The 19,238-nt window shown below is 29.2% G+C and overlaps 2 protein-coding genes across 2 annotated transcripts; both read right to left on the bottom strand.

Annotated features, from left to right (window-relative positions):
* Positions 1-671: 671 nt before the first annotated feature.
* LOC114382581 (serine/threonine-protein kinase RIPK-like) lies at positions 672-3,173 on the bottom strand. Its single transcript, XM_028342105.1, has 5 exons — positions 2,583-3,173; positions 2,185-2,320; positions 1,946-2,082; positions 1,710-1,833; positions 672-1,591 (listed from the first exon to the last, which is right to left on the bottom strand). Exons 1-5 carry the CDS (start codon positions 2,952-2,954, stop codon positions 1,005-1,007), a joined length of 1,356 nt encoding a protein of 451 aa, XP_028197906.1. The 5' UTR covers positions 2,955-3,173; the 3' UTR covers positions 672-1,004.
* Positions 3,174-10,017: 6,844 nt separating this feature from the next.
* On the bottom strand, positions 10,018-13,638 carry LOC114381711. The gene is made up of 8 exons (XM_028340938.1): positions 13,588-13,638; positions 12,360-12,431; positions 12,054-12,272; positions 11,697-11,960; positions 10,983-11,618; positions 10,657-10,895; positions 10,512-10,574; positions 10,018-10,027 (listed from the first exon to the last, which is right to left on the bottom strand). The coding sequence occupies exons 1-8, from the start codon at positions 13,636-13,638 to the stop codon at positions 10,018-10,020; spliced, it is 1,554 nt and encodes a 517-aa protein (XP_028196739.1).
* Positions 13,639-19,238: the final 5,600 nt, after the last annotated feature.

Raw genomic sequence — 19,238 nt, 5'->3', positions numbered from 1 at the left:
AACAATTTTGTGTCAGTGGAAGAGAAAGCCTGTTCACACTTTCAAGATTTAATCACGCTACAGTAACAAGTTTTTCAGTCAATTATGGTCATAATTAATGATGATAAAACTTCGGCCTATATTTTCATATTTTGTGTTTTTGTCTACTGATTTGAATAGTTTTTATCAGACTCTACTCTACTCTCTACTCGTTCATATAAATGAAATTTTGAAACTATAGTCCGATGGCGTATCATTACTTAATTTTACGATTAATATATGGATCACCCTTTAAATAATACCAGCCCCGTAGTCCATATGATGCAATATGCAAAAGATATCCAATTGCTATTATTTGTTGATCCATTAAATATTTTCAACTATGCTGCCGTTTCATACAGCGTTGTTTAGTTGTTTATTATTTCATAATTTTCATCATAAAAAAAAAAAAAATATATATATATATATATATAAGGAAAAATAAAATAAATACTTTCATACGCCGTGAACATAAAAAATCACGAGGGCGGCGTTCCTGCTGTCTTGCACTTTGACCAAATTAATTACTATCATATGGAATTGGCAATATTGGATTTTGTTTACGTGACATTTGGTCAAACCACTTAGCTGTACTCTCTTTTGTTGCAGATCATTTTAAAATTCAATCAACTCGATCGTAGTTGGAAATTGTCTATTTATTGAACTAGTCTTTTGTTTTGATTCATCAAGGAAAAAATTCATCATTGTATACACAACTCAAAATAATTAACTTCCTCCGGAAATTGAACAAATAAACAAATTTAAAAAAAAAAAAATAGAACTGAAGCATGTTTTCCATGCAAGGACCATTACAAGGGCACTCTCTTCTCTGTTTCATTTTCCTTTTCATCTTTTTTCTGTTTTTATTGGCTTGAAGACTCGTTGCACTTAGTACTAGTACGTGGCACAGTATGGAACTCTAATAATTGACCAGTAAATACCTATTTACAGTAAGATCTATGTGTGTCTACTAACCCATGCATGCTTCATTGCGCTTCTGATGCATTGGATGTGTCAGGTGAATTAGACCCACTTCTTCTACCATTTCGGTGTTCATCATTCTGTGACTGATCTGATGACATTGGTGTCTTGGGAGATTTAAGTGGATGATGCCTATGGCCATTGTGGCGATGATGATGATGATGCCGATTATGATGATGATGATCATTTTCCCTCTTCCTCTCCTTAGGTGTTTCACTCTCTTTTGCCACTTCATTGTGTTGTTCAGCTGGAACAGTGTAAACAAAGGGTCCAATTGGAACATCATCAAAGTCCTGAAGTGGCTCAAGAACATTAACCACAGTGCTCATTAAGGGTCTACTCCTTGGCCTGTGGCTGAGGCATTGGTAAGCCAATGCAGCTGCTTTTCTCGCCCCAACCTCAGAATACTGACCCTCAAGCCTTGGATCCATTATTCTGCCAAGTTTCCGGGAATCATTCAAAGCAGGCCTGGCCCATTCCACGAGGTTCTGTTCTCTTTGTGGGCGCCCTTTGTCCACTGACCTTCTTCCTGTTAGAAGCTCCAAGAGCACAACTCCAAAACTGTACACATCACTCATTGCTGTCAAGTGTCCTATATGAAGAAGAAAAAAGTGTACACATGTGAGAATTGAGCTAGCAATGAATCAAATTAAAGTCCAAGTTAACCATGTGTCATTGTTTTTTTTTACTTTTTGAGTGAAATTATTTACCTGTCATGATGTATTCTGGGGCCGCATAGCCTTGTGTGCCCATGACTCTAGTTGAAACGTGTGTGTCATCTCCTTCGGGACCATCTTTTGCCAAGCCAAAATCAGAAAGCTTTGCATTATAATCCTGGAAGAATGAATGAAGAGAGTGAGTTAAAAATTGATTACGGAATGAAATTGTTCAAACGGAGCATTAATTAGAGTATGCCAGAGAAAGTGACTAGTAATTGATTATTCACCGAGTCTAACAAGATGTTTGAAGCTTTGAAATCTCTATAGATGACTGGTTTTTTCGCTTCATGTAGAAAGGCTAGACCCTTTGCAGCTCCAGCTGCAATTTTCATCCTTGTTGACCATGGTAACGATGCTGTATATCCTGTAATCCAAAAAAAATTAACGTTTAGTCCTTTAACTCTATGCAAAGTGAAAATAAAAGTAACAAGTGTTCTTAATTACTATGCTATTATAGAAATCTTACTTCTAAATAGTTGATTCTCTAAGCTGCCTCGTGGTAAATACTCATATACCAGAAGCCTGTGTTCTTCTTCACAGCAATATCCAATCAGCTTCACCAGATGTGGATGCCTTAGTTGACCCAGAAACACAACTTCAGTCTGTCGTCAAAAAACAAAAGGGATGGTCAGAACTCAACTCAAAAGCACTCATTGCGAAAAGGATTCTTCATAACTAATCAACAAAATCATAAGCAATAAATGTAATTAAACCATGGTACCACATTACTAATACTAGTCAATGTTGCTAAAAATAACATTTTTATGCCATGATAAAAATCACTATTATTTTCTCATGAGCACTTGATGGCATTTTATATATGCGTTAGGTGAAAAAGCAAAAGGGGTAGAGGTAGGAACTGACCAACCACTCTTTATGGCCCTGAGAACCGTCCAAGTCCAAGAGCTTGACGGCCACCGGTTGAGCCTCGAGACCAGGCCTAAGCTTGTCATCAATGAAGCCCTTGTGCACGGGTCCGAAACCTCCTTCGCCGAGAAAATTACTCGAAGAGAAACTCTGCGTGATGATCTTGAGCTCCGAGAGCGAAAACACATGCAGGTTAGACCCCACTAGAGAAACGGAGAGATCCTCCGAAAGCGTTGAGCCAGGGAAACTCAAGTCCGTTATAGAGACCCTGTTGGAAGAAGAACCACCCTTTGTAGCCACCACTTTGGTTGGCTTCGGAGAAGGTGACACAGACTCACCCTCATAACAACTAGAGAAGCTCGATCCCATGTGAATTATCTTTAATCTATTAAGTCCTATGCTGCACAAGTATCTATGTTTCTATAGGAAGAGAGATATGTTTGATGAAGGTTTAGAAGTAGATGGGAAATGATTGGAGATGATGTGGTTGAAGATTTTAAAGGGGTAGCATAGATATAAAATCTTCAACTGATCGGCTTTTCTAGCCGTGTTGATTTCCTCTGCTTTCTTTTTTTATTACTAGTTGTCTAGTTTCTTTCATAAATGGAAATAATTTTATCTTTGTTTAGATATATATATATATATATATATAGAGAGAGAGAGAGAGAGAGGGAAAAAGGTGGTTGTTGCTGTTTGGTGAGAGTGAAAAGACCAAAGAATTGAAGTAGTATAATTATTCATTTACTATTTGATTTTATTAATTAATTAATGGGGAACCGAGTATCCCAAGTCTAAGTTGGGCTTGACTTTGCAGCATTCTGTGCTGATAAATTTGGAAAAAGGACTTCTTCGGCTTTGGAATGCATTAAGCACCTTCGTGGCTTCGAGAATGCGCTCTTTCATTTTCTGCACAGAAATAGCTCCAAAAATTGCTCTAAATTTCAGAACGATTAATGTGCTTCTCTCTTTAAAACATTTTTGTTTTAGATTTTCTGACGTTTAGAAAAATCCAAACTACGTCAATTATTTTTTAATCTTTGTTTTGAATCTTTAAATTAATAAAATAGTACAACATTAGAAGATTTCTTTAAAAAATATATTAAAAATTCAATAAAATTCTATCTTTATATAAAACTTTAGTTAGTAATTATCATTAAACGAGTGTAGTGTATTGCAACCTCTGCTACTTCCTTTTCTTCTTTTTTTGTTTAAATTCTGTTAAACACATTCTTTATCAGTAGTTAAAATTATTAAACTGCTGCAATTTTTATTGAATTAGTTTTAATATGATTTTATAATTTTTAATAAATTTTAACTGATACCACTGTTAAAAAAAGTATTAGAAAAAATATTAGAGAATGTGTTTTTGGATGGACCTTAAGTAGAGATTGGGTCAAAACAATACATATAACGAAGGGATAATCTTTAATTTTTCACTCCGTAAACTAACTTTTAAGGTTGAGCAGTGAACATAAAATCCAAATTCTAAAAGCTAGCACCCTACATTAATTATTTTTTTTCCTGGATTTTGGTTGACATTTTTCTTTCTTTAATACAAGTTTTTGTTTGTTCACGTGATATCTTAAAACTCCAAAACACAAACGAAACAAGCGCACACAAATAACAAGGACCCTTCAAGTGTATAGCAAATGGGGTATTTATATATGCATTCCTTTAGGTGATCTAGCTTGTCAGAAGGCAATTCGACTGAACAATGTGTGAGTACTGAATACATCGTTTGTTTCTTCTCTGTGTTATCAGCGTTGATACTTCAGATTAAAGAAAATAGACAACTCCGTTTATATATGTTCTTGCATGTTTAACAATTTATTTCTCTTGGAAAAAATTTCACATGAAATATGTAAACACATCACGTAATAGGGAAAAAAATTATAAAGAAAGAAAAACATAAATTTAAAATAATTTAATACTTTTTGCTTGCATTTTCGAAAATGTTTTAATAAATAAATATTTATTATATTAAATAAAAATTACAAGTTTTATGAATAAAATTAAAAATATTAAGGCTATATTCGATAAAATATTTCAATTAATTTTTAATTTTTTAATTGTCAAAAAACTTGTTTAATGATTGGAAAATAAGTTTCTTTTAATGATTTTTACTATGTTTTGAAATTTTAATTTTTAACTTTTTATATTCTCTTCATTTTTATCCTCAATATATTTATTAAATTTTTTAGTTATTCTTTTTAAATAAATTTTAACTTTATTATTCTTTCAATTATTTACACTTTTCAATATTTTCAATTATTTTAACAGTTAATTTTATCAAACACTTATAATTTAAAATTAATTTTACTAAACATTGGAAATGATAATATATTAAGATTAAATGAAATATTTGATTGATGATAATTTGACCAGTTTGGAGGGGTGCATATTCTTTTTGAATGACTATAAGATGGAATGGATAATTATTAATTGTACATATTTTCTCCAAATTTGATTAAAGACTTAAAGTAGTATAGATATATACATTAATAATCAATAAATACAAGTTATTGAAATAATTCTGATAGCATATACTTAGCCATAACAAACTTAGTACATGCATATATATTAACATAAGATAATGACTAAAACAAAAGTGTTACGTACCTTTTTCATAATATTTTTATTTTGTTAGAAGTTTGTTCATATCTCTTCTATTTTAATTTACAACTTTTTTTAGCTTAGACATTTCTACTTTTCACAATTACTTCTATTTATAAAAATATTAATAAATTTCAATATTTTCTTAAAGAAACACTAATCAATTAGTTCTTATAATTAAAAAAATCACACATATAAATAATTACCATCCATTTCTAATTAATTAAGATTAAGATGGTTACCTGTAATAACTTTGTGTCCAATCCATTGAATTGAATGGTCTTAATGATTTAACAGGTTACAATTAACAAGTATTACCCTGTTTATTCTGTATTTGTGTACTCAAAGAAGTTATTTGCAATTTTAGTAAAATTAGTGCGAACAACCCCGCCCAATCCTTTAGATATGGGTCTGTTTGGGTAGGTGATGTCCTGGTCTCTCCATAATTTTAGCATGGCGATGGTTAAGTCCGCGTTTTCCCCATTCCTTATTTCCTTTTTTGAACACAATTTTTATATAGCATGTTGGGAGTTTTAATATACTTGTTAGTTCAAAAAAATTATTGTTTTTGTCTTAATCTTAAAAATTCATTTAATAGTTTTAATAAAATAAATAAATTCTCTCTTTCATAATATCATCTCCTCCAATTATCTCTATATGATATCTTATATATTTTTTTAAAAATATCATTATTATTATTGTCTTTACTATTATTATTGTCACCGTCAAGACCAACACTATACTGATCATCATTATCATTACCCTTGATATCTTTGTTGTCAATCACAAACACTATTATGGTGATCTTTAATGTTATTATTATTATTGTCTCTGATATTATAATTGGTGTTATTCTCCATCCACCTTCACCCGTGTCACTGTCACAATTAGTAAAATTATTATCAATGTTATTATTACAAATGTTAATATCACCTTTGCCATCATTGTTTATCATAATTATTGTTGTTGTCTTGGGTGACAATGGAACTTTGAAAAAAAATTGAAAAGATGAAAATAATTAAAGTTATAACATCTATAAATTAAAATTAATATAATTTTAATAATTAATACAATCTTTTATGGGTGATTTTAAATCTTTTATGACATTTTTCAAATATCAATTATTTTTAAGCAATAGTGACGATAATAATAATAATAAATTATATAAATTTTTTTATAAAAAAATAATAAAGATAGGTAAGTAGGGGGAAAACGATGAAAGAAATATTTTATTTTTTTAAGTAAGAAAGATCAAATTAATTTTTAAAACTAAGATAAAAATAATAAAATTTCTAAACTAACAAGTGTAGTAAAATTAAAATTCCTGACATACGTATGCATGCACATGTTAACTAAACCCAATTAAAAAAAAAAACACTTTGCGAAATTGGCTTTTTCATTGTCGAATTTTCTTCTTTATAAAACATAAATTAGTTAAGAAATTGTGAATCCCATTGCCGATTTCTCTCTTGTTTTAATAAATGGGTATTTGGATAAATACTTTGAGGAATAGGTATTTGGATAAATACTTTGAGTTGGATAAATAATAGTTTTTATAATTGTTAAAATATTATTTTTTCCAGATTTGGATAGAAAGGTCAATCGACGCGTTTTATTTGTCAGAAATTCTCAAGCAAGCATGAGAGTGTACACTGTAGTACAGTCCTCAGTTAGAGAATCACGATGATTGAGTATAAAACCAAGAGTTTTATTTTTATATATTGTATGTATAAAAAAACATGGTTATTTAATTATAAATCATTTTAAATATAATAAGTAACTATTAAAAGAATAATAACATTCAGTACAAAAATTGATTGTGCCAAAGAATACAAGTGAGATGAATTCCATTTCAATTGAAAGTTTTTTTTTTATTTCATTTTATTCTCTCTTTTGAATGGTGATGTTATCCTCCACCGTAAGATTCAAATTTGCAAAGTTTGGTATCGATTCATTTAGTATTAAATAGCATTATTCTTATAAAAAAAAAAAGCAGCAATCTTTACTTATATAATAATTTATAATTAGATAATAGTCTATCAAACTTAAATTAAATTATTTTTCGAATATTCTTTCATTTTTTATATTTATTTATTTTATTATTATTCATTATATCTTTCTTTATTTCTGTTTTTTACACTTTATCTCCTCCCCTGGCGTGCGAGACAATCGTTATTCTTTTCGAATATCAGAGCCGCAATTGAATGATTTTGGTAGAAAGGACAAACGACGCGTTTTTATCGATCAGAAAATTTGAAGCAAAAAGCGTGAGAGAGGGAAATGGATTCTATGCAGTCATTATGTTGACGGCAAATCTCAGTCTTCCAAAATAAATTATTTATTTTAAATAACTAAGTGAAATATAACTCAAAAAAATTTACACCTTTAAATGATGACCGCAGGTTCTACAGTAATGCAGTTGCTTTATGACCTCAGGAGAGAATTTCCTTTTTTTTCCCTCATAAATTTCTACCCTTTAGATTGATATAAGATTAATTTTTAGTGTGTATATAACTTATTCACACTCAAATTATGTTTGTAATTAAAATTAACGAATCATATTTTACCATCCTCAAAATTATGTTTCACATGTAAAAAGTCTAACTTAATTGGTTAAATATGTGCATCAATAATTATAAATTTTAAATTTTTTGATATTATTTTCTATTCTTACAGATTAAAAAAATATATTTAATATTTTCAGAAAAAAAATTGTAAAGTGTAATCCATATATACACTAAATCTTCTTACTAAATTATATTCTTTTGCTAATCTTTTTACTTTGTATAATAAATATGTGCTAATGAGTTTTATATTTTAAGAAATAACATATATTTATTTATTTTAAATATTTTTTATAAGGTAAAAGAAATATTTATAAGAAGATATAGCAATATTCTTTCTAAAATTGTTTATGAATTTTTTATACCATAACTAATGTAAGAACTCAAATTATATTCTTAACTCTCTTTTCGTTGATCTTTTGTTACTACACATGTATAATTAAAGAATACTAACTCATTTTTACTAGAATGACAAAAATAAGATTCTTAACTTATTTTTAGTGAATTGCATTTTATCTTGGTACTTACACAAAAACCCATTTTGACTTGATTTTTTTTTCCCGATAGTTAGGTAATATTTGTTATAGACAGGGACGTAGGTAGGTGTTAGAGTGGAGGAGCCTTAGCCCACTGACTTCTTGCAAAATTGTAAAGTTAGTAGAATCTTTTTTTTTTTTTTGTTTATGAAAAAAAATAGAAACTGAATGTTATATTTTGTTAATTAAATTTTAGTTATAAGGTAATCAATTTTTCTTTTTCTTTTTGGGCTTTGCACTACTAGAAAATAAGGTTTTAACATCGGTTATTTAAGACTTTCAACATCGGTTATTAATTGATGTTGAAAGTACCGATGTGGAAAGTAGTATCATTAACATCGGTTTTTCAAAACCGATGTTAACTAATAAATACAACATCGGTTATTTAAATAAGCGATGTTATATGATACGAATTATGAAAAAAAAAAATTATAAATCTATAAATTAACATCGGTTTTTTAAAAAACTGATGTTGTAAGTGACATTTAACATCGGTTTTTTAAAAAACTGATGTTGTAAGTGACATTTAACATCGGTTTTTTAAAAAACTGATGTTGTAAGTAACATTTAACATCGGTTTTTAAAAAACTGATGTTGTAAGTGACATTTAACATCAGTTTTTTAAATAACCAATGTTAAATGTGACATGTGACATCGGTTTTTTAAAAAACTGATGTTGTAATGACATTTAACATCGGTTTTTTAAAAAACTGATGTTGTAAGTAACATTTAACATCGGTTTTTTAAAAAACTGATGTTGTAAGTGACATTTAACATCAGTTTTTTAAATAACCAATGTTAAATGTGACATGTGACATCGGTTTTTTAAAAACTGATGTTATAAGTAACATTTCACATCAGTTTTTTAAAAATCTGATGTTGTAAGTGATATTTAACATCGGTTATTTAAATAGGCGATGTTATATGATATGAATTATGAAGAAAAAAAAGTTATAAATCTATAAATCAACATCGATTTTTAAAAAACTGATGTTGTTAGTGACATGTAACATCGGTTTTTTAAAAAACTGATGTTGTAAGTGACATTTAACATCGGTTTTTTAAAAAACTGATGTTGTAAGTGACATTTAACATCAGTTTTTTAAAAAACTGATGTTGTAAGTGACATTTAACATCGGTTTTTTAAAAAACTGATGTTGTTTTAGAAATTTATTTTTAACATGATGTCTGTTTTTTCAATAAATCCCAAAAATAACCTGCAAATTTTAAAATCAGACCACACAACATATAATTTTCATTCTGTTTTGAAACAGTTTTTACCAGAAAATTCAATAAGAAATTTACAAATTACTATGAATTTAAAACATATTTAATGTTGAGACATGAATTGTAAATTAAGTAAGTAAATATAAACTACAATTACAAGATTGTCTAAACATCCTAAGTTTCATTTTTCACTTTCAAATAGTACTTTGCCCACTGGTTGCGAAGTGCCTTCAATCTTTCTGGTTCCAATGGTCTAGGATCAGTGAAATACTGCATGATATAATAAAACATAAGTTAATAATATATTAGCAATCATAATAATATGAAATTTGGTGAATTAAAAATTACCATTTCCCAATTATTCTGGAAATTTCCTAAGATTATAGTTGACATCCAATGCATGACGTAATACCCACACTCAGTGCTTCCTTTTTGTCTATTACACTAAATACATTATGAAATTTAGATATGCAACGTTCAGTACAAATTAGTCTACACAATACTAAAATATAAGTGAAAACATATTGTTTAAATAACTTACTTTAACAACAATCCACCTAGCAGGAGTCTTGGATTTACTTTGTTGAGTATCGTCAAGTCCTTTCAAAGCACTATTGAATACAAACATAGATTCTTATTGTACATTTAAAATTTTGATTTACCTGACTAATGCTAATGCAAATATATTAAAAAACAACACTGACCTATTAATTATGCCTTTGAGGTAGTTGTCTGGCTTATTATGCAACGAACAAAACCAAATGACAACATTTTCCTTAGGCAAAATGACGACCATTTGCCAATGTGCACTGCAGTGGAGACCAATATATGTTATTATACTATTATACATTATTTAAATTCATTTGTTGAGTTTAAGTTACCCATTCAAGTAGGCTCCTAGGTACACATCTCGTTTTGAATTTTGCATCCAGTTCTTAATGTAATTTTCTGATTCAAATTGTGATTGGCCAGATCTCTGGATAGACTGTGGCTCGAGGAATCCATACACATCGATATTCCCAGCTCGCATACTTGTCTCAGTCATATGCCTATTATTGTTAACACAAAGTAAATTATGCATGAAGGTAAAACAATAAATTAGGTAACTAACAATAATCTAAATTGACTTACAGAATCCACAACTGTATAACAGATATGCTGAGACATTGACCACCATGTGCAATTTCAGACAGATCTTCATGCTTTATGTACAAGGGAAAGTTTTCATTAAATAGGCCAAACAAGGTAGCATCCCACATAACCTGCAATGGCTTCAGAAAAAGCTGTGGAATGGTCAATGTCATTAGATATAGCGGATCATCGACCTCATCATCCGGCCTATCTGCAGGTTTCGCGGGTCTCACAGCTCCCTGTTTATCCAACATAATTAATTGACATAATTTAATCACAGTAAACATTTTAATTGGAAAAATAAGCATTTAATGACACTAAAATACCTGTTCTGATAAACGCTTGACTAGATGTGTCGGCCAAGCAAGGAATGTGTTAAGAGCCTGTCCCACGACCTTAACCTCTTTAGTGGGTACAGGAATGGGAGCATCTACATCTCTAATCTCCTCAACACTAACCTTAACTTGATCATGCAGCAAAGGAATGTTGTGAATTGTTGTAGATCCCTCATAAACTCTTCCCAGGGCAACCAGGCGAGAAGGATATTCTTCAATATACAACCCACATTTGTATGAGTCACCGGTGTCTAGATCGTTCCCTGAGGGATCAACACAACTCTCCTTTGTGCTGACACGAGCAGCTGAAGGACCAACATCAGGTTCAGGAGGCAGTGCGAGTCCCTGTGATTGCATTTGGCTGAAGGATAACATTAGCCGTCGAGTGACTTTTTCTGTGATTGAATCCTCTAGTTGGTCCTTGATTTGTTGCGTCAACTGTTGCAGGTATTCGGGAGCAATGGAGGAGGTCCTTGAAGCTGATCCAAAGTATTGTTTGATGGTTATACCGGCTCCTACAGCACGCACACGACCAGGGTGTTCTGGTCGCCCAATGGCAGCAGTCAGTATATCATGACGTCCATGGGTAACAAAGGAACCCTGTGAGGCCTGCTCCTCAAGCGCATCCTGTGAATAACACATTTATTCTATACTTAATCACACAATAAAAAAAATAATTACAATTATGAATTGAAAGTGACTTACAATCTTGTCAGCAATTTCCTTTGCTGCTTCAGATGTCATGTCACCAGTTTTCTTGGTGCGGGCTAGCTTCCACTTCACGTGTCGTTTGATGGGAGATGGAGGATCAATGACGGTGTCAGTGCTTCCGGATTGAGTTGCTTCCTCTAGTTTTTTCTTTCTCTTCTCATCCATCAACTTTTTTTCTAAATATTCATAACCCCCACGAGACATCACGTGAGGGGCAGTGTTTTGTTTTTGGACAGCTTGTGCTTTTTTTCGAACATTCTGTAAAAATGAAACATTAATGAAACTCATGATTACAATGTATTATAATAAGTTCATTTAAAGTTAAAAAAATGAAAATCCCAAATTAGTTACCTCCCATGAAGGGTCTCTACGGCTCTGGCAAAATTGGGTCCATTTCTCCTTGCTAATGCCGTACATTTTGCATACAGTGTCATCAACACTATCCTTGTCAGCTGCAAGTGCCCATTTCGACGTCAAATCAGACTTAAACTGTCTCCACCGCTCCCCCACAGTCTGAAGTATTTTCTTTTTTGTCCTTAAATCAGATGCTTCAGGGATATCAAATTCAGCCTAACAAAGAGTAAATTAGGTTTTATTAATACTAAATTCAAATATTTGGCTAACAAACAATATGGAACATGAAATAATACATGATACCTGAATATCCTCCCATATCAAATCCTTCTGAGTAATAGGGACATGCTTCCAATTTTCGTATGTGACATCCACCTTTAGGTATGTGCTCACTCAGCTCTCTGTGACGGAAGTAGAGTTGAAGACTGCAAAATGAAAATTTACTAGATGGCTCGTGGAATAAAGTAATTGGTATTTTTTTAAAATGCATTCATATAATAAGTCATGATAGAAATATTAATTAAAAAAAGACTTTAAATAATAATTAGACTTGCATTAAACTTGAGCACTAGATTATAATTTGCAGAATGATAATTCCCTTTTAATTCTCCGGCACGGACACGTGAAGTATGATTAGTTTGGTCGGTGGCGCAGTCATGGATGAGAGAGACACTATTCCCTTTTAATATTTTAATTATTTTTTAAAAACCTCTTTATATAAGATATTTTAAAATTAAAAAATAAAATGTATATTAATATTTTTATTGATAAATCATTTTAATTTGTTATATATTTAAAAAATAATTATAAATTTGATAGTAAAAATTAAAATTAGTTATGTCTATATTTTATGAATATCATATCTCAAACTAATTCTTGTTTTCAGAAGAAGAAAAAAGAATCATTTTTTTTCAAAATTTAATTGCCCAGTGTTATTGTATATTTAATTTTGAGAAAGAATTTTTTTTTGTCAAAAGGCAATGAGTAATAACTAAATCAACCTAATACAAATAGGATTATATGTAAACTAACTGTGTTTGATTGTTGCGATTCAGGGGGAGTGTATGCAGACAAAAGTTAAGCTATACCTTTGGTGAAGAAGATTTCTTGAAACTAATAAGTTTTAAATATGTTTTTTTAATAAATTAACAAATTTTATTTTCATTTTTCAATAAAAAAATTTACATTGAATCTTTAATAATAATAATATATATATATATATATATATATATTATCCTTATTATTTTATTTTAATCATTTAATATATTTATTTCTTTTTTTTAAAATATATAAATCATTTGTTATTAGTTTCTCTTTTTTTATTATTATATCATTATTTAGATGCTTTTGTTAGGCCCACAGAGTTCACAGGCTGAAGCTAAAGCTCTGGAGAGTAGTTTGGCTCAACCAAATAATGATACGTAAATTTTTTTTATATTTTAAAGATTTTTTATTTTTCTTTTATCATATTATATCTTATATTTTATTCACTACTCCCTTTGTTAACAAGTTTCTCATGAATTGACCTTACAGTTCTCCCTCCGTCCCCGTGTCCCAAGGGAATAGTGTCTCTCTCATCCATGACTGCGCCACCGACCAAACTAATCATTTTCCCTTTATTAATTTAATTTGCTCGTGTTGACTGTTGAGTTTCAAAAGCAATTTGTTGATTGTCAATATATCAGTCCCCCATTGGAAATTGAAATTCAATTTGAAGTTAGATACTGGTACGAATCTTCTTTTTCTTTTTGTAATATAAGTCAATTATTTGCACTTTTAACTATAACTTGTTTAATTGACTTTTGCATTCTCAAATTAATTTATCAGTGAATGGACAATTGATATTTGGGCCCAGTTCAGTTTTGAACCGTTTAGCCCAACTAGAATTTTTTAACAGGCCTATTTCTCTTCGCCAATATAAATCAAAAAGAATAATAAAAACAGCTAGTTTTCTTTTTAAAAGAGAAACGCTATATTTGTTAATTAGTTCGATTTTCATGGTTTAGTAATTTACTTTTTTTAAAGCAATTCATGAGCAAACCAACATTAATCAATCACATTTTCATATAATTTAAAAACATGCCTATATACTTTATCAATCAACTTCATTTTGACGAATGATATGCCTTTTAAAAAATATTAATTTTATATTTTTTATACTCTATTTGAATTTTAAAAAATTATTATATTTTTTATATTTCAGTAAATATATATGTATCTTTAACGTTTTTTCCTAAAATATGTATCTTTTTGACGGCATGTATTTAATATTATGCAAGAATCATATCTTAAATTAATTTTTAGAATTTTTTTATAAATAACAATGATTTTATATTTATTCTGAAATATGTCCATTGAAATAAATTATTTTATCGGTCATAGAGATCTGACTAAACAATTATTTTTTTTTGTCTTTTCTTGGTTGAATAGTTATTATATATTTTTATGTTTAATTTTTACGAATAAAAAAAATTAATCAATCCGACCCTACACTTACTTGGATAGTAGTCACACACTACATTTGGACATTTGCAGTAGATCGATCTTTGACAAAAAAAAGTTACGCAAGATTTTAATTTCTATAAAGAAACCATATAATTTTGTTGATTAAATAATAATAAAATTAAATTTACGAAATTCATTTTAAAAATTTAGTTTAATTTTTAAATGTTTACCTTTTGAATTTATAATTGTTTCTTAATTATTATATATTTTTAATTAAAATATAATTAATAACGCAATATATGATTTTTTTAAAATATATAAAAATTAAAAAAAAATTTATATTAACATCGGTTTTTTGGAAAACCGATGTTAACATATCATATGTTAACATCGGTTTTTCAAAAACCGATGTTAACTAATGATGTTAACATCGGTTTTCCAAAAAACCGATGTTAACTAATGATGTTAACATCGGTTTTCCAAAAAACCGATGTTAACGTGTATGCATTAACATCGGTTTTTTGGAAAACCGATGTTAACATATTACACGTTAACATCGGTTTTTGAAAAACCGATGTTAACGTGTATGCATTAACATCGGTTTTTTGGAAAACCGATGTTAACATATTATACGTTAACATCGGTTTTTGAAAAACCGATGTTAACAAATGATGTTAACATCGGTTTTCCAAAAAACCGATGTTAACATCATTAGTTAACATCGGTTTTTTGGAAAACCGATGTTAAGAATAATACTTTATTTACAAATATGCCACCGCGTTTAACTTAACATCGGTTTTGTAAAAAACCGATGTTAATAAGCCGATGTTAAAACTACTTTTTGTAATAGTGTTGTGAGTCATTAATTGTGTTGTGGCCCTTTCTTATTATCCTCAGCTCATTTATAATGAAAACAAAAAGTTAAAACAAGTTAAACCATAATTGTGAGAATTTTTATCTTTTGAATATCGTAGAGCAAGTGCCATTGAGAATTGGATATAGTAGGACTGAAGAAATGCACAAATCTGCAGGGCAAAGCCAAAGCCAAAGTTGTTGCACAAAGTAAATTAAAGTCTTTCTAATTTTCTATTATTTATATATATATATATATATATATATATATATATATATATATATAATAGAAGATGACAATAAATATATAAATGGAAATTATATAAAATATTTATAATGATATATTTCAAAACATTAATTTCACAAAATAAATTAAACATTAAAAGAATTACAAATGTGAATCATGAGATAAAAAAATATATACAATAATTAATAATGTTAACAAGAGAAAATATTTATAAGTGCATCTCAAAGTTTAAGTTGTGAATTCCTTACACAATGTTCGTAAGCTTGTTCTATTAACAAAGCTTAATATATAGTCTTTATTTTTCATATTAATTACAATCAAAATAATATTTAAAGAATATTAATAAATCCATTTAATTACAAATACAATCTTTTATTTTTAAAATATATTATTAATCATTAAAATAAATAATAGTCAAATATCTTATTTTAAAAAATTCAGTTACGTCTACAATGAAGAGAATAAAAAAAATTGTTTAAAAAAATATTATTATCTCCAGAATAAAGATTATATATAAAGGGAAAGTAAAATATTTTTTAAATATCATTATATCTAAAATAAAAATAATTAAATAATACAATAAAAATATAAAATAGAAAGAAAAAATGTTTAGAAGATTTAAGAAAAGTAGATAAAAAAAATTAAAATTCTTTTGTGTACAAATACATCATTTAATTGGTGCATTTGATTTATTCAAAACATAAAGTATTCAATACATATTAAAATTTGAAAATAAGTCCAAAAAAGAAAGAATAAAATAATAAAAAAACAAGACAAAGTTTAAATATATTTCAGAGAATAATATAACGTGCTTAAACATACCCATTATATTAATTTTGTCACTAGTGAGCTTGAACGACAAACGAGAGAGAAAGAATTGGATGCGTTCTTGCGCGTGCTGACTTGTAATACACTATGGTTTTGATTTGATCTGATCAAATGAACTGGGTCGTGTCAACGTACTCCATGCTATTGTAGTTGTCTTTCTTGGACCACATATCCTAATTACTCCTAGCAAAATTAAAATTAAAAACTCGCTGGCACCAAAATTATGGAATAGTTTAGTGCCCAATTCCTACGACTAAATCATCATTCAATGAAATTCACCATTTAAAAATTATGCATATGCTGGGCCTCCTCCTGGCTCCGGCTGCTATGAGATTTTAATAGTAATTTTTCTATGGCCAGTGCCTATTGTCAAAATGGGATCCACCATCATTATGCTCCATCGATCTAATCTGCTGAACTCTAATTGGAACCAAATATAGGGAAGGGTTGCTGCAGAAAAAATTAAAGTGGACACGGTTGACGACTTATAATCTGCTTATAACATATTAGGCATATTGAAAATGCTTATGATGATGACAGACCTGAGGAGGGATTGCGTCTCACTGCAAGCAACATTGACAACAATGAAAGAGAGACTCTAGAGACTCTTGGTATACAGGATGCCAAGTGGAACCTTTCTGATAATATTTTTCTTCAAACACATCATTAATCTTAAAATTGAACAAAGAATTTAAACCTTTTTCATTAAGTCTCTGACCAATAAATGTTGGTAACCTAATTTCTTTAAGTATATATAATATAACTTTGATCTTAATTTTTTTTCCGATAGCTTTAGCTTGATATCGATGTTGGAATTTATGTGGACAATACTGCATGATTTTATTGGTCATCATCACGTCACCTTTTGTAGAGCTTTATGAATTATGATTATTTTGAAGAGGACAGCGATTAGCGTGTAACCTTGATCATATTAGATGAAATTTTTTTAAGTATGATTAAGCTTTAGATAGAAAATTATTTTCATAATCGATTCAAATGATCGAAATATGTAAAAATACTCTAAAAATTTATTAGAGAGTAAAAAATCCTAATTATGATGATTAAATAAAAAAAATAATATAGTGAGACTTTATTCATGTTACAACTTTAATAAAATAATCACCACAAGTATGTTGTGTGATCAACTCATCATGAGAAAAATTCAGGATATATATGAAGAGTTTTGATAAGGTTGTTCAATTTGACCATTGTGGAAGGAAAATATTTGTACAGACTTCTCAACTAATTAAGAACGGTGGACAGAGGATGCTAATTTTTATTACTTAGAGTTCCCTTAACAGATGCTCTCTCCCTCGTTTAGCTGGATGCATAGGATTAATCACTACAATCCTCGAAATGGATCTTATTTGAGGGAAATATTAGTTATTTAAATAATTCTCGATAACTCGAATGGTTAATCTTTAACTTCTAGTAAAAAATATCCTCATAAGTTCACACATATAAAAAAAACTAATTAAGGTCCGAAACGCTTTGGCTTTGTTCTTATATATATATATATATATAGCCAAGTCTTTCTAGTAACTTTGTTTAAGGTCCCAAAATTTCTAAACATATTGTCACATGTCAAGGTGAGCACATGCATTTTATCAACCATATTTTCTTTTTCTCATGTAGCTCCAAAATTAGTAAAAAAGAATGGTAGAATTTGAACCGCAAAAACAAAAATGCCTTGTAAATCCAAATTTAGCTAAAACCTTACCATATCACCATGGTCATGCATAATGATTAAACGTACTCCACACAATTTATTTGGTTGCAATCACACAAATTCTTTAATACTATACGTAGGTCATGTATACCGATCCATCATTACAAAAGCTTAACATTTTGACTTTTCATGAGGTAGTCGACAATCGACATATATAATTATCAAGCAACACTTTTTTCTTGCGGAAATCGTATGCCTTATCGAATTCAATTAGGGTCCCAAGATCCACTATGGTTCACAAGCTTTGCGAGGTTACCAGATTGGATACATATATATGGTAGAATATGAATTGGTTTCGGGCCGAAGATGTTAGTTGTGGGTTAGGCATTTAAGATTCAAAGCAATAATTCTGTATAGTTTGGCCAGCGACTTAAGATTTCGGCTGTTTCACCATGGATTCATGGTTCCGCACAAGGATGAGCATGGATAGAGTTTTTTACGACTGAATAACTTGGTTTCTGTAAAGAATTAGGTTAATTTGAGCTTTTTTTCTTGTAATGAATTGGGCAGTCAGAATGAAAAGATAATGCTTCATTTGATTGCTTATTTTCTCTTTTTATTTTTAAATTTTCAATATTTAGGATATATATAGAGCTAAAGTGTGATTGTGTTTTCTTTTTCATAAAAGGATTAAAAACATTGATTTGTTATTTTAATTTTGAGTCTATTTTTTAAAATATTTTTAAGAAAAAATATTTTCTAAATTTTAAACACATATTTTGCCATGAAAATTTACGACAAAATATTACTCCTGCCAAAAAAAATTAATTTTTTTTATTGGTTTTTCACCTAAAAAAATCTTGGGTTAAATTAATTTTTTAAATTCAATTTAATTCTCAAACTTTTTAAATTATTCAATTTGATTCTTCGATTTAAATGATAAGAAATTATGCTTTGTGACAGTTTAAGATCGCCACTAAATGGTTTTACACAGTCAAAAAATTTATATTTAAAAAAATCAATTTTAAAAATTAAAAGACTAAATAGGAAAAAATTAACTTAACCAAAATTTTGTTGCGGTTTGACATGGCTAGAAAGTTCTTGTGCTAGGGTTAATAACACCCCGTCAACCATGTGACTG

Source organism: Glycine soja, chromosome 13, assembly GCF_004193775.1.
Source record: "Glycine soja cultivar W05 chromosome 13, ASM419377v2, whole genome shotgun sequence".
Lineage (NCBI taxonomy): Eukaryota > Viridiplantae > Streptophyta > Magnoliopsida > Fabales > Fabaceae > Glycine > Glycine soja.
The sequence above is the reverse complement of the archived record's forward strand: the minus strand, read 5'-3'. Positions and strand labels throughout refer to the sequence as shown.